This window comes from Mytilus edulis, chromosome 1 (assembly GCF_963676685.1).
Source record: "Mytilus edulis chromosome 1, xbMytEdul2.2, whole genome shotgun sequence".
In the NCBI taxonomy this organism is placed as follows: Eukaryota; Metazoa; Mollusca; class Bivalvia; order Mytilida; family Mytilidae; genus Mytilus; species Mytilus edulis.
The window spans coordinates 23,169,313-23,184,654 of NC_092344.1; the positions used below are offsets into that span (position 1 = coordinate 23,169,313).

At 36.1% G+C, this 15,342-nt stretch overlaps 1 protein-coding gene across 1 annotated transcript in view; it reads left to right on the top strand.

Annotated features, from left to right (window-relative positions):
* The first annotated feature begins 1,963 nt into the window (after positions 1 to 1,963).
* The window catches only part of LOC139528329 (metabotropic glutamate receptor 4-like), a 48,504-nt gene continuing 35,125 nt past the window's right edge, over positions 1,964 to 15,342 (top strand). Inside the window, exons 1-5 of the mRNA XM_071324268.1 lie at positions 1,964 to 2,135; positions 2,407 to 3,015; positions 5,271 to 5,383; positions 7,812 to 8,005; positions 13,263 to 13,482. Of these exons, the coding sequence (XP_071180369.1) occupies positions 2,542 to 3,015; positions 5,271 to 5,383; positions 7,812 to 8,005; positions 13,263 to 13,482 (1,001 nt within the window). The 5' untranslated portion in view covers positions 1,964 to 2,135; positions 2,407 to 2,541. The remainder of the gene's footprint in view (positions 2,136 to 2,406; positions 3,016 to 5,270; positions 5,384 to 7,811; positions 8,006 to 13,262; positions 13,483 to 15,342) is intronic.

Genomic DNA, 15,342 nt, shown 5'->3' on the forward strand with positions numbered 1-15,342 from the left:
ATTGTAAATAAGACACTATGTCGGTCAGTCTGTGATGAACCTTGGTGAAATTTGGACTGCAACTAGAAAATAAGGATGAAGTCGATAAGGGTCTTAACTTTGTCTTGTAAAAGCTCCCCTACGGATCCCACTAAGTGTCTTCGCAAGGGTTCACTTAACGTGCAGAGAGCGTGACCCTTTGTCTTCACGAGGCACCGGATTCAATATCCCCATTTTGATCAAATTGGCTCGGAATTTAAACATTCTACACAGTAAAACGAACGTTCCAGTTATACAAAGCATTTACTAAGGTCCAAAGAAAACCAAAGTGACCATATCTATTCAACAGTGACGCTTGGGCATGGAGTGGCATGACGGGATACATACACAACAGTAAATGTTAACCCTGTCAAAGTAAGCGGATGAGGTGTGGTTACAATGCCATATTACTTCGCTGTCCTTAGCACGAAATAGCTTCTGTCCACGACTGTATTGATTTACAAAAAAATATATATAAATAAAGACAACCTAAATGTCGACGCCCAAGCCACCACCTACTAAGACGACTACGATTGCTCAATATCTCGCTTCCAAGACCTTCGTCATTGAAAGATTTCTCATGAATATGCAATTCTTCATAGATTTTGTCAAAACATGGGAACCTAATGGCTATACTCAAGATTGTTACAACGAAGATACGAATTACTTGGTAAATTTCCAGTAGATGCAAGGATCTTGTTAGCCTATTTATTAACTTAACAAAGATGATTAAATTGTAATATATATTCACAACTTATAAGGATTTTTATAGTAAATGACATCTTCAAAACAGTGAGACGAGCATTTATTATACACTGTTACATATATATATATAAAATGACATAGTAAATGATATCATTCATTAATTAAGAATGTAACTATCCTGTAACATTCGACCCTTGACCAAAACATAGATAACGTCCCCCAACCAGTCTCATATCAAGGTATAGAAAACAATGATAAAAGGTAAGGATCATAATATTTTGTTATAATTTCTGTGTAAACTGTCATTCTATTACGGAACATCTGAACTTGAGGCTAATTCCGTATGAAATTGTTGATATGTTCATAAGCATTTTATTACACATCACATGTAGTGTTGGGTCGCCTTGGCTGTGTAACGTTCGGTGTCCAGATACAACCAGTCGATGAACACATTTACGTCATGAAAGTCATTGATGGGTTTTATGTGAGCGAATGAACAAATTATAAGCCTGTTATCTTAAATGATTTTTATATATAGTAAATGTTGAAGTGTAGTGACAGTTACACAACACACAGCCACGAAAAATTATCGGGGGGGGGGGGGGGGGGGGGGGGGGGAACTGTTTATTTCTGTGGGAAACTAATGAGTAAATATGTACGATATATGTCAAATATTAGAAAATGTGGAAAAAAATGATTTTTTTTCTCAATAAAATCTAACTCATTTAGACACGAATTTATAAGTCTGCATTTGTAAAACTTTTCTTCAAATTAGAAAGGGGGAAGAACATCAATGATTTACAAAAGTTTCTTTTTGTTCCTACATGTTTTTAAAACCAGAGCCTGTCTGGCTCACCTTGGTCTATCTTTAACAAAGAATACTCTCTAACATCATAGACACGAAATAACAAAAATCTCTGTTTTGTTTATCTTGTATTACTGATCATTTAGTCTGTTTGGTTTCTTCTATCTTCTTTATTTTTTGTTCAAAACACAAAAGAGGGTATTTTTTTTTAGAGTTACTAGTCGATTGACGATCAATGCATTTGAATGGGGACAAATGATTGGAACCCTCTTTTTATGCTGGGTTGGGAAACCCCCTAATAGAAAATGTCTAGATCCGCCCCTACAGCGAATTGTCTAAGTTTATTTCCGCCATGATTTCAATAATAGACTCCAAGTAGTATGTTAAATTGTACCAATAACTAAGTACAAAGAGCCCTCTTGACAGTTCGGAAACACTCAGTCACACTTCCTTGTTTCAAATACCCATTCTAATATTTGGATAACTCAGAATAGTCATATAGAGCTATAGTACCTATATGTATAAAATGATTGAAATGGAGGTTAAATGCTAAAATTAAATAGCTGTCTTGCAGTCCGATCATAATCTAATGGTGTAAAACTTAAAAGTAAGTCTGCTTTACTGTAATGTTAAATGGCGGGAAATGTGTATCAAAAGAAATTTCATCAAAATTTAATTTTGTTCAGATACGTAAACCTCTATCTATATATTTACTTAACTTTTCTACATAACATTTGGATGGAAATATATTAAATACAATGAAGAGGGAACATAAAGTATGTTAATCGTTTTTAGTTTTCCGCATACAACAAGCCTTTAAGCAAATTAAGTGTTAGTACTGTAGACCTTTCCATTGATTATTGCCTATATACTTGTAGTTATACCAGTATAGTATATCATGGTTTAACCAACGAGGCAAACGTGGTGCACTTATATAACAAAGATCATCAGAATCAAGAAGCGATCAACTGTAATCGTCATGTAACATGTAGACAATTTGCTAATGAATAATTATGATACTTTTGTGGATATATTTGCATGTGATGGTATCACTTTCCATTGCTTTTGTACCAGCGGACGACAAATATATTCTTAAGGGAGATCTAGTTCTAGGTGGACTGTTTCCTATTCACTCAACATACAAACCAGAATTGGAAAAATGTTTGGATATCCAAGGACAAGATGGCATACAGGCTTTGGAAGCTATGAAATATTCAATACTAACGATTAATAGGGCCGACCCAAAAATTCTTCCAGGACTGAGTCTTGGAATGGTAGGGGTTGACACGTGTGAAAGTGAAACAATCTCATTGGATAATACAAACGAGCTGTTAGATATGAGAATCAACAAGAATGTGAACGCAGAAACATGTTCTTGTAAATCTGGCGACTCGATGAAAAATAATTTGATTGGTGTCATTGGTCCAGCTTCCAGTAAATTATCAATTCCTGTAGCGAGTTTGCTTCGTCTGTTCAAAGTTCCACAGGTTTGTATTTTAACTACTAGTAATACAAATGAAAAATAAAACACTGTAAGTTAGAAATGCCAAGAAAAGGGACTACAAGGGATGAGAAAAATGTTACTAGTATTCTATTTTCAAATTACTTGTATTTCGAATTTAAAGAAAATTATGAATATGTTGTATTATCAACTTTTGTTTTTTGCTCACCTGGCCCATAGGGCCAAGTGAGCTTTTCCCATCACTTTGCGTCCGTCGTCGTCCGTCGTCCGTCGTCGTTAACTTTTACAAAAATCTTCTCCTCTGAAACTACTAGGCCAAATTAAACTAAACTTGGCCACAATCATCATTGGGGTATCTAGTTTAAAAAATGTGTCCGGTGACCCGGCCAACCAACCAAGATGGCTGCCATGGCTAAAAATAGAACATAGGGGTAAAATGCAGTTTTTGGCTTATAACTCAAAAACCAAAGCATTTAGAGCAAATCTGACATGGGGGTAAAATTGTTTATCAGGTCAAGATCTATCTGCCCTGAAATTTTCAGATGAATCGGACAACCCGTTGTTGGGTTGCTGCCCCTAAATTGGTAATTTTAAGGAAATTTTGCTGTTTTTGGTTATTATCTTGAATACTATTATAGATAGAGATAACCTGTAAAAAGCAATAATGTTCAGCAAAGTAAGATCTACAAATAAGTCAACGTGACCAAAATGGTCAGTTGGCCCCTTAAGGAGTTATTGCCCTTTAAAGTCATGTTTTACCACTTTTTCGAAGTATTTTGTAATCTTTTACAAAAATCTTCTCCTCTGAAACTACTTGACCAAGTTTAACCAAACTTGGCCACAATTATCATTGGAGTATCTAGTTTAAAACATGTGTGGGTGACCTGGCCAGTCAGATCTACAAATAGGTCAACATGACCAAAATTGTCAGTTGACTCCTTTCGGAGTTATTGCCCTTGATAGTCAATTTACAAAATATTTTCCTCTGTTACTAATGGGCCAAGTTCATTGTAGATAGAGATAATTGTAAGTAGCAAGAACGTTCAGTAAAGTGAGAACTTTAAACACATCACCATCTGACACCAAAATACAATTTTGTCGTGAATCCATCTGTGTCCTTTGTTTAATATGGACAAACACCAAGGTGAGCGACACAGGCTCTTTAGAGCCTCTAGTTATTTTTATTGATAAAAACTTTAATTGGATGTTGGATGTGTTCTTGATCATTTTGTTTCAGATCTGTACTTAGTGTCTTTTTGTTGTTGGGATGTACAAGTACCCGTCCACTCTGTTTTTTTTTTCCTATTACATTTCTATGTGTATCCATCTGATGAGTTAAGTCATTTTCAACTGTTTTTTACAGTCTGTTCTTATGGTGTACTGTTACACCAAGGATTTGTATAGATTTACTATACAAATCCTTGGTTAAACCACTGTCCCAGGCTAGGGGTGAGTTGGGCGCCCGCGAACATGTTCAACCCCACCACATTATGTATGTGCTTGTCCGAAGTCAGGAGCTTGTAATTCAATTGTCGTTGTTTGTTGCTACATATTTTATTATTTCGTACGTAAATTAGGTTGTTGATTTTCTCGTTTGAATTGTTTATAACAGTTGTCATTTTTTGGCCGTTTATAGCAGACTATGCGGTACGGGCATTGTTGAAGACCGTACGGTGACTTATATGTGTTAATTTCCGTATCATTTTGGTCTCTTGTTGAGATTTGTCTCATTGGCAAGCATACCACAGCTTCCTATTTTTATATTTAAGATAATTTTTTCCTTAACAAAAAGCATCATATTGTTAGTACTGTATTACAAATCTTTGCCGAAGCCTCGGAATTGCTACAAATATATAACATATATTTTATTCTTGTTTGCGTATTATCTAGAAAAAAAACTATAATCGATAGAGATAGACTTTTAACTGCAAAAATGATCAACAAGTCAAATTCTACATATAAATGAACATGGTCGAAATAATCAGCTGACTCTTTATTAGTCATTGCCTTTGATGACAATTTTTATCACTTTTGTGCGTTTTTGTCTTATATATTTAAATCTTTTATAGATGTCTATTATAAGATGTTCCTAAAGGCTATCAATCATACTCATGTTTTCACTTAATTCACACTTCTATTGTTAAACCTTAACTACAAGTGTAAGACCTTATGTGTGCTACATTACAACAACATATTAGAAATATGCTGCTTATCCATTCAAATAATCTAATAACTTGAAACACTTTAGTCTTAAAAATAATTACTCTTTTTGTCTTTTAGATAAGTTACCAGTCTACCTCTCCAGAACTGAGCGACAAAACTCGATTTCAATATTTCAAGAGAACCGTACCTTCAGATTACTTTCAAGCCAAAGCAATTGCAGATCTACTCAAGTATTTAGAAAACATAAATTAATTAATTATTTAATACATATTATAAATTGACTTGAACGATACCAATATCAATCATAATAACGACGAACTCACAAAAAATAATGACATGAAAGTAAAAGTTTTAACACAACAGTTACTGTAGTCTTCTAACCAATCAATGCTCAAATAGTTTTTTAGGGTATTTTCATTACACAGTTTATGATTTGTCATTGGTTGGGAGATTATATGTTAACTTTTTCATCGTTAATGTACATCATCTTGTATTATTTTAATTTTAGTTTCTTGTGTACAATTTGGAAATTAGTATGGCGTTCATTATCACTGGACTAGTATATATTTGTTTAGGGGCCAGCTGAAGGACGCCTCCGGGTGCGGGAATTTCTCGCTACATTGAAGACCTGTTGGTGACCCTCTGCTGTTGTTTTTTATTTGGTCGGGTTGTTGTCTCTTTGACACATTCCCCATTTCCATTCTCAATTTTTTTATCATGTACATTGTTTAAAAAGTTTGTAGAAAACCAAACTTTATCATTTTTTCATATAATCTGACCGAAATTAAAACAGCAGTACGCATATTACAAAAATATCAATTATTATAGCAAAAAACCGAGATAAATTTCAAAAGGACGGAAGGAAAGACTCAATGTACAACTAAAGCACGTGGCAAACTAATAAAAATATATCCGGTCATATTGAAATATATATATATAAAAAAAAATACAGCGTCAATCCTTTTTTAATTGTAAAACTCTTGGTTCCATATATTTAAGAATTGAATGCTTCCTTTTGTAAATTCATTAGGGTTTAAAAGCGTTGATCGAAGTACTTGCGCGCTTCATTCTAAAAAATGCACGCACGGACGGTCAACGCTTTTACGACACTATGATATTACTATGAAATTATTAAAATAATTACACCTTATGTAAGAATCCGGGGTTTTGATTGGTTAATATCCAGTGTATTTTTCACCAATTTGCTGTTATCAAATGAATATCGTTCATTTTTAACGCCGCCGGGGTATTTGCTAAAAGGATATGCCTTTTTTACCCTCTCTGCCGTGGTATTTGCCAAAAAATACTCTATCCGACTGGACGCTTGTAACGTCACGATCATCAATGCGTTTTAGTACATTAGCATTCGGTGTAATTAAACAGATATATCATGTTATTGAGGGGTATTTGCGAAAAATACCAGTCTTGAGAATGAATTTCCCTCGCCTTACGGCTCGTGAAATTTAACATTCTCTCGACTGGTATTTTTCGCAAATACCCCTCCTTAACATGATATATCTGTTCAGAACCATTCAATACTTTTAATCACATTTTTCGCTATGATCATGAACACTTTTACTATAAAGTGTTTCTTAAATTTACTTGTACACTTTATTGTGGAAACGTGTGTCATCGTGTTTGTTTTATTTCATGCAATTCATTTAATGAAGAATGACATTAATTTACTGTTATAGCCAATCAAAATAACGCATAATGAAACATACATCTAATGACGGCGTCACACATTGGCGTATAGACCGACGTGCGCAATCGTACAGAGAAAATTAACAAAGTCGGTATACGTTAGTTGCACGCCAGATGAACGGTAGGCAATCGTTAAACGCGCGTTGCATAAGTTTGAAGTACGTCGAAATACGCTTGGTGAACGCTACAACTCGAGATAAGCAGCATAAAAATTTTCATCCAGCTGAAGCGTGTGTCTATCGTATACCTGTACGCTACACGCACGTAATACATACGCTACAAGCACGTTGAAAACGATACAGATAAGTTTGAGACACGTTTAGGGCACGTTGTATACGCTTCAAGGTCGTTCGACTTTAACTAATGCGTATGCGAGTGTGTTTGTTAAAAACACCCCATAATGGAACGTCCAAGATACGACAGGGACATGTCTCAAATACGTTCAAGAAACCTTTTTTTTCATAGCGTGCATTACATCTACGTTAGACAAACGACAGGCATACGCCAACATACGTTTCGTGAACGCCCTATACACTCTTATAGCTCGTTGTGCACACGTTACAGATATGATTGGCAGGTTGAATGCATCCAAAATTTCTGGCGGGTTGGCAGCGTACATGATTTTTTAACACGCCCGGCGTACGTCGGAGCTATGTATACGCTGATGTGTGACGCCGGTATAATGTAATTATATTTCTGTAACTGTATTCCTACCGACAACTTCTATCCTATATATTTTGTTTTCTGTGAAATGGAATACTTAAATTACATTCTGCAAATGTTTTACTGTTTGCTCCAACTTGGTAGTGCGAGTAATACAAATAATCTCGCGCAATACGCATTGACTTGAGACAGCCAGAGAGACAGACAAAGGAAAGGAAACATAAAAATATACAAAATGCGTTTATATGCAAGCATAATTATAGTGAAACTTGAGTCTTCTATTTGAAACAGGAATCTGGAATATCAATACATCTCCATTGTGTATGAAGACAGCAGCTATGGATTCAACTTCAAGTCGATGTTAGAGAAATTAGCCATGCATGGTAATTTTTGTGTTGGAGTATCAATGAAGCTACCATATGATCCGTCGGACTCACAGATTCAACATATAATCAAAACTTTATTAAAACAAAAAAATGGAAAAGGTATAAACCCAATTGTTATATATTAATCGTGCACAATGAGTTATTTGTACATTTGACCATAATAATTATATTTGTTCTACCAATGAGATAACATGGCGAAATATTTCACCTTTTATCAATATTTTAAAATTTATTTGATAAACGCAAAAAAAATTTGAAAAATAGTAATTACAAAATTCGTTAAGTTTCCGCGGAACCAAGTGTCACAGTGTAATTTTGCTTAAAAAATTCTTATTTGAATTTTTATTAAGAAAAGACTTATTTTAATATTTGAATTTATTTATTGCAATAATTTTACAAAACTTCAAAATGTTTTCATTAATGTAAAATTATTGCAATAATTTTACAAAACTTCAAAATGTTTTCATTAATGTAAAATTATTGCAATAAATGAATTCAAATATTAAAATAAGTCTTTTCTTAAGAAAATAAATAAAAAAAAAAAAAAAAATCGGTTTTAGTGGTGTTTGTTCCACAGGGTAATGTTATGCGTCTAGTGCGGTAGATCTATTTATATGGTTCTTATCGCCGCTGGCTAGCATATTTTATGTGAAAAGAAAGCCGAGTGTGTAAGTCTTTCCTGCCAGTATACAGCCTCTACATTACCAAGACTCCAGCAGTATCCTTCTCGTTGGTAACACTGGTAACTGACATCTTTCGAAGTCAGGCTGAACTGCTTGGGGATCTCGGAGCAGCAAGGGCCATAGAGATGCAGTGTGTAGGCCCATCGATGTGTGGACATGCCCTTGCACTCATCAACCTTGCTCCAGCTATGGGTAAATAGTTGGCTAGATAGGAGTCATAAGCCCAGCAAGGCAACCTATCTAAGAGAGACAACTCGAACAAAACCGGACAGATCATGATTCGTAAGCCTTGGTTTGGCAACTGATCTAGAGGACTGGAACCTTAACACGAAATCCACTGGCCCTCCAGGTTGGGGGTTGAACACAAGACCAACTATCTCGTCTCATAAAAAAAAATGCAGTTACGGAAACAAGGACAAGAAAAAACTTAACTCATCTCGTATTAAGATCAGAGTACCAGCAGACATCTGCAAGTATGAATGATGTCAGTGAAAGCCTAACGGAAGCTGACAACATGAAAAGTATTTTGAGCACGAGAACAAAACTAAAAATTGGATGTTGGAATGTAAGAACAATGTATGAAACAGGAAAACAAGCGCAAGTCATCAGAGAAATGAGAGCATACAAACTCCACCTGCTAGGTATTAGTGAATGTAGATTGACTGGATGTGGTAAAAAATCTACAAATACAGGTGAAACAATTGTGTATTCTGGTAGAAAAAACGAAAAACATACAGCAGGAGTAGCAATTATAATGAGCAGAAACGTAACAAAGGCCATGATAGAGTATGCCCCTGTAAACGAAAGAATAATAAGAGCTCGCTTCCAAGCAAAGTAAGGCAAACTAACCATCATTCAATGCTATGCTCCAACAAATGAAGCGGAAGATGATGTGAAAACAGATTTCTATCTAGCTCTACAATCTGAGATAGAAAAAGTACCAAAACATGATGTTACAATAGTGATGGGTGATTTGAACGCCAAAGTTGGAAATGATAACACCGGGAATGAAAGAGTAATGGGAAAATATGGGTGTGGCAAGATCAACGACAATGGAGAACGTTTAGTGGACTTATGTGGTGCTAATAACTAAGTAATAGGGGGCACTATCTTCCCTCATAGAGATATACATAAGCTGACATGGACGTCTCCAAATGTTAGAGACAAAAACCAAATAGACCATATTATCATCAATGGAAAGTGGAAAAGATCGCTGCAAGATGTACGAGTTATGAGGGGTGCAGATGTTGCTAGTGACCACCATCTAGTAATTGCAAACATCAAACTGAAACTTAAAAAGTTGTCTACTTATGTAAACGTGTCAAGGAAATTTGATGTTGGTAAATTACAAGAATCCAAAAATCCAGCAAGAGTTTAAACTGGAAATAAAGAACAGGTTTCAGCTATTAGACAACCTCACAACTGACAACACAACCACAATATCAGTCAATGATGAATGGCAGCACATACATGAAATCTACACTCAAGCCAGTAAAAAGGTACTAGGATTCAAAAGACAAGTACACAAAGAATGGATAACACCTGAAACTTGGAATTTGATAGATGAAAGAAAAGAAGTAAAAACAGCAACAAGAAAGAACAAAAGAGATTTTATGGAAGACCTAGCAAAAGAAACAGAAAGTGCAGCTTCAAATCAGAGAATGGGACAGATCTATCAAGTAACTAAACAACTAAGTGGTAAAAATGCTAAGATAAATATGCCTATTAAAGACAAAAACAACAATATGCTAACAACAGAACGAGATCAATATCTCAGATGGAAGGAACATTTTCAAGAAGTTCTTAATCGAAAAGATCCAGATAATATAGCAATTATTCCTGAGGCACCCGTAGACCTTGAAATAGACACAGATGCACCTTCAAAACAAGAAATACAGAAATCTACAACTGGATCTATCTTAAAAAGTTCTGCAGATAAAAAATCCTCGTAAAAGCTTGAAAAACAAAAAGGCACCTGGCATGGACCAACTGAATGCAGAACTTTTTAAGATAGATCCAGTTCTAGCAGCAGATACTTTACATCCAGTATTCCAGAAAATATGGGAACAAGCTATTATTCCTAACAGTTGGTCTGAAGGCAACATCATTACACTACCAAAATCAGGAGACCTAACTCACTGCAACAACTGGAGAAAAATCACCTTACTATCCATTCCAAGTAAGGTCTTCTGCATAATTTTAATTTCAAGAATAATAGAGGCTGTGGATAAGAAACTACGACAAGAACAACCTGGTTTCAGAAAAGGTAGAGGCTGCATCGACCACATATTTGTCCTACGTAACATCTTAGAACAGTGTCATGAGTGGCAGAGAAAACTACTGGTAAATTTTGTAGACTTCGAGAAAGCGTTTGACAGCTTACACCGGGAAAGTCTTTGGGAAATTCTGAGAAACTATGGTATACCAAGTAAGATAGTGCAACTCATCAAGCAATTTTATACAAATTTCTCATGTACCATCAACTCTGAAGCTGACACTACTTTCCTCGTAAAATCTGGAGTAAGACAGGGATGTGTTATGTCATCTGTACTGTTCATAATTGCTATTGATTGGGTAATGAGAACAACCTTAGCAGAAAGTAACACCGGACTGAGATGAACACTTTGTACTACGCTTGAGGACACTGACTATGCTGATGATTTAGCTCTTTTATCCCATACCGAAGACCATATGCAGGAGAAGACCAAAAAGCTAGAAGAAACAGCTAAAATGATTGGACTTAAGATCAATGCCAAAAAGACAAAGCTAATGTGCCTCAATACAGATAAACATCCTGTCATATTCGTAGAAGGGAAACAGCTTGACACAGTAGATTCATTTAATTATCTAGGCAGTTGTATAACAACAGAAGGTGGAGCTGAAAGAGATATTAAGATCAGAATAGGAAAAGCTAGATCTGCATTCATTAGATTAGGCAACATCTGGAAAACAACAGCCTTTTCAAAGAAGACCAAGCTCAGACTATATAACAGCTGTGTACTCTCTGTACTCCTATATGGCTCAGAGTGCTGGAGAATGACTGACAAAGACATCAACAGACTCTCCAGCTTCCATAACACATGTCTGCGAAAGATAATGAAAATATTCTGGCCAAACAAAATCTCCAACAAAGACCTACATGAGATGACGAATACCGAAGACATGGAGACTTTGCTCAAACAAAAAAGATGGAGGTGGCTTGGTCATGTTATACGCAAACCATCTGATGACATGACCAAGGTAGCCCTTTGATGGACACCAGAGGGGAAGAGAAAGAGAGGCCGACCTAAAACAACATGGAGACGCACTGTAGGAAATGAGTTAAAGGAAAGAGGATATACCTGGGGCACAGTGGAAAGAACAGCAAACAACAGAGAAGAGTAGAGGAAACTTGTCCTTGCCCTATGTGCCATTAGGCATAGCAAGGACTAAGTAAGTAAGTAAGTAATAAAAATTCAAATAAGAATTTTTAAGCAAAATTACACTGTGACACAAGTGTCTCGCCTACTTTTGTTGTTGTCTATGTTTTGAGTGTGATATTGGGATGCACATAATAGATTAACAGTTAATGAAATAAAATGTTTGAAATGTATGAACAAAGTTTAAAAAGAGTTAAATGGATAAAATGCAAACTGTATGTAATGTAAGTGAAAGAAAAACTAAGTCCATTTATAAGTAATATACGGGAAAAAGGAAATTTACTTCTAGATTCTCGCTTTTGATCGTATGAATTCTGTCCAAGTTTGGTACAAATCCAGGACAGTTTATGAAAGTTATTCAAATTTTTAAAAAACATTAACCACAGAGTGAATCTTATGTTTAATTGACAGAAAAACTAAGTTCATTTATAAGTAAGTAAAATACGGATAAACAGATTTTATTATTTATAAAATTCACTTCTGGATGCTATCTTATGATCATAAACAAGCTTCTGTCCAAGTTTAGCACAAATCCAAGACATTTTAAGAAAGTTATTAAAATTTTAAAGACTTTTACAACAGAGCGAATGTTATGTTAACTGGCAGAAAAAAAACTATGTCCGTTTATAACTAAAATACGGAAACTCAGTTTTTTTGTAATTTACTTTTTGATACTGTCTTATGATCATAAACAAGCGTCTGTCCAAGTTTGGTAGAAATCCAGGATAGTTTAAGAATGTTATTAAAACTTCAAAAACTCTAATCACAGAGTGAATATTTGTGGACGCCGCCGAAGACGGACTATAGAATCGTTTTGTCTTGATTTTGCGACAAAAGTCGCAGGCTCGACAAAGAACTAAAATCTAGAAAACAACACATGTCAAGTTATGAGATATTTCAGAATCTTTCTTATCTTTCTGAAAGATTGTTTTTAAAGTTTATTTTTATAAAAGCTATATATTCATATTTTACTTTGAAATTCTGTAATGACGTTTTCTTTCTGTTTTCTTATTGGTGGACTTTTTTTGCATATAAGACAATCTTGGATTAAATTCTTTTGACACGATATAATACAAAAGCAAACCCATTGTTGATGCTTATGGAACTAGGAGAGACGCTAATCCTTTTAGAAAAAGCATTTTGTTTTTCAAATTCTGCATTTTACTGATAAATGTAATAAACTGTCATATACTATAGTTATCAATATGTAGTTACCATAATAAATACAGAAGTACTTTAAACTATCTTTTGTAGATCCAACTGTTGTAGTGTTAATTCTAAGGCCGCATACCGCCATTGAGTTATTCAAATCTGTCAGTCAAACAACTCATGCCAAGTCTTTCCACTGGATAGCTACCGATGGCTGGGCTGGAAGGTCGTTTAAAAATGATGACATTAATGATGTATTGGAAGGATCTGTTGGTGTTCAGTTATTCATGGGCGACATACCTGGCTTCAAAACGTATTTTACTAAGTAAGTGGCAAATAACTGTGTTTCATTTTTAGCTCACCTGGCCCGAAGGGCCAAGTGAGCTTTTCTCACCACTTGGCGTCCGTCGTCCGTCGTCGTCCGTCGTCGTCGTCCGTCGTCGTCCGTCGTCGTCGTCCGTCGTCGTCGTCGTTAACAATTTACATTTTGAACTTCTTCTAGAGAACCACTGAATGGAATGGAACCAAACATGGCATGAATGTTCCTTATGAGGTGCTGACCAAGTGTTGTTACTTTGTAGCCGATCCATCATCCAAGATGGCCGCCAGCGGGGGACTTAGTTTAACATAGGACCCTATGGGAAATGCATACAAATGACTTCTTTTAGAGAACCACTGAATGGAATGAAACCAAACATGGCATGAATGTTCCTTATGAGGTACTGACCAAGTGTTGTTACTTTGTTGCCGATCCATCATCCAAGATGGCTGCTAGCCGGGGACTTAGTTTAACATAAGACCCTATGGGAAATGCATACACATGACTTCTTTTAGAGAACCACTGAATGGAATAAAACCAAACATAGCATGAATGTTCCTTATGGGGTGCTGACCAAGTGTTGTTACTTTGTAGCCGATCCATCATCCTAGATGGCCGCCAGCAGGGGACTTAGTTTAACATAGGACCCTATGGAAAATGCATACAAATGACTTCTTTTAGAGAACCACTGAATTGAATGAAACCAAACATGGCATGAATGTTCCTTATGAGGTGCTGACCAAGTGTTGTTACTTTGTTGCCGATCCATCATCCAAGATGGCCGCCAGTGGGGGACTTAGTTTAACATAGGACCCTATGAGAAATGCATACAAATGACTTCCTCTAGAGAACCACTGAATGGAATGAAACCAAACATGGCATGAATGTTCCTTATGAGGTGCTGACCAAGTGTTGTTACTTTGTTGCCGATCCATCATCCAAGATGGCCGCCAGCCGGGAACTTAGTTTAACATAGGACCCTATGGGAAATGCATACAAATGACTTCTTTTAGAGAACCACTGAATGGAATAAAACCAAACATAGCATGAATGTTCCTTATGGGGTGCTGACCAAGTGTTGTTAATTTGTAGCCGATCCATCATCCAAGATGGCCGCCAGCGGGGGACTTAGTTTAACATAGGACCCTATGGGATATGCATACAAATGACTTCTTTTAGAGAACCACTAAATGGAATGAAACCAAACATAGCATGAATGTTCCTTATGGAGTGCTGACCAAGTGTTGTTACTTTGTAGCCGATCCATCATCCAAGATGGCCGCCAGCGGGGGACTTAGTTTAACATAGGACCCTATGGGAAATGCATACAAATGACTTCTCCTAGAGAACCACTAAATGGAGTGAAACCAAACATAGCATGAATGTTCCTTATGGAGTGCTGACCAAGTGTTGTTACTTTGTAGCCAATCCATCATCCAAGATGGCCGCCAGCGGGGGACTTAGTTTAACATAGGACCCTATTGGAAATGCATACAAATGACTTCTTTTAGAGAACCACTGAATGGAATGAAATCAAACATGGCATGAATGTTCCTAATGTGGTGCTGACCAAGTGTTGTTACTTTGTAGCCGATCCATTATCCAAGATGGACGCCAGCGGGGGACTTAGTTTAACATAGGACCCTATGGGAAATGCATACAAATGACTTCTTTTAGAGAATAACTGAATGGAATGAAACCAAACATTGCATGAATGTTCCTTATGCCGTGCTGACCATGTGTTGTTTCTTTGTAGCCCATCCATCATCCAAGATGGCCGCCAGCATGGGACTTAGTTTAACATAGGACCCTATGGGAAATGCATACAAATGACTTCTTTTAGAGAACCACTGAATGGAATGAAAT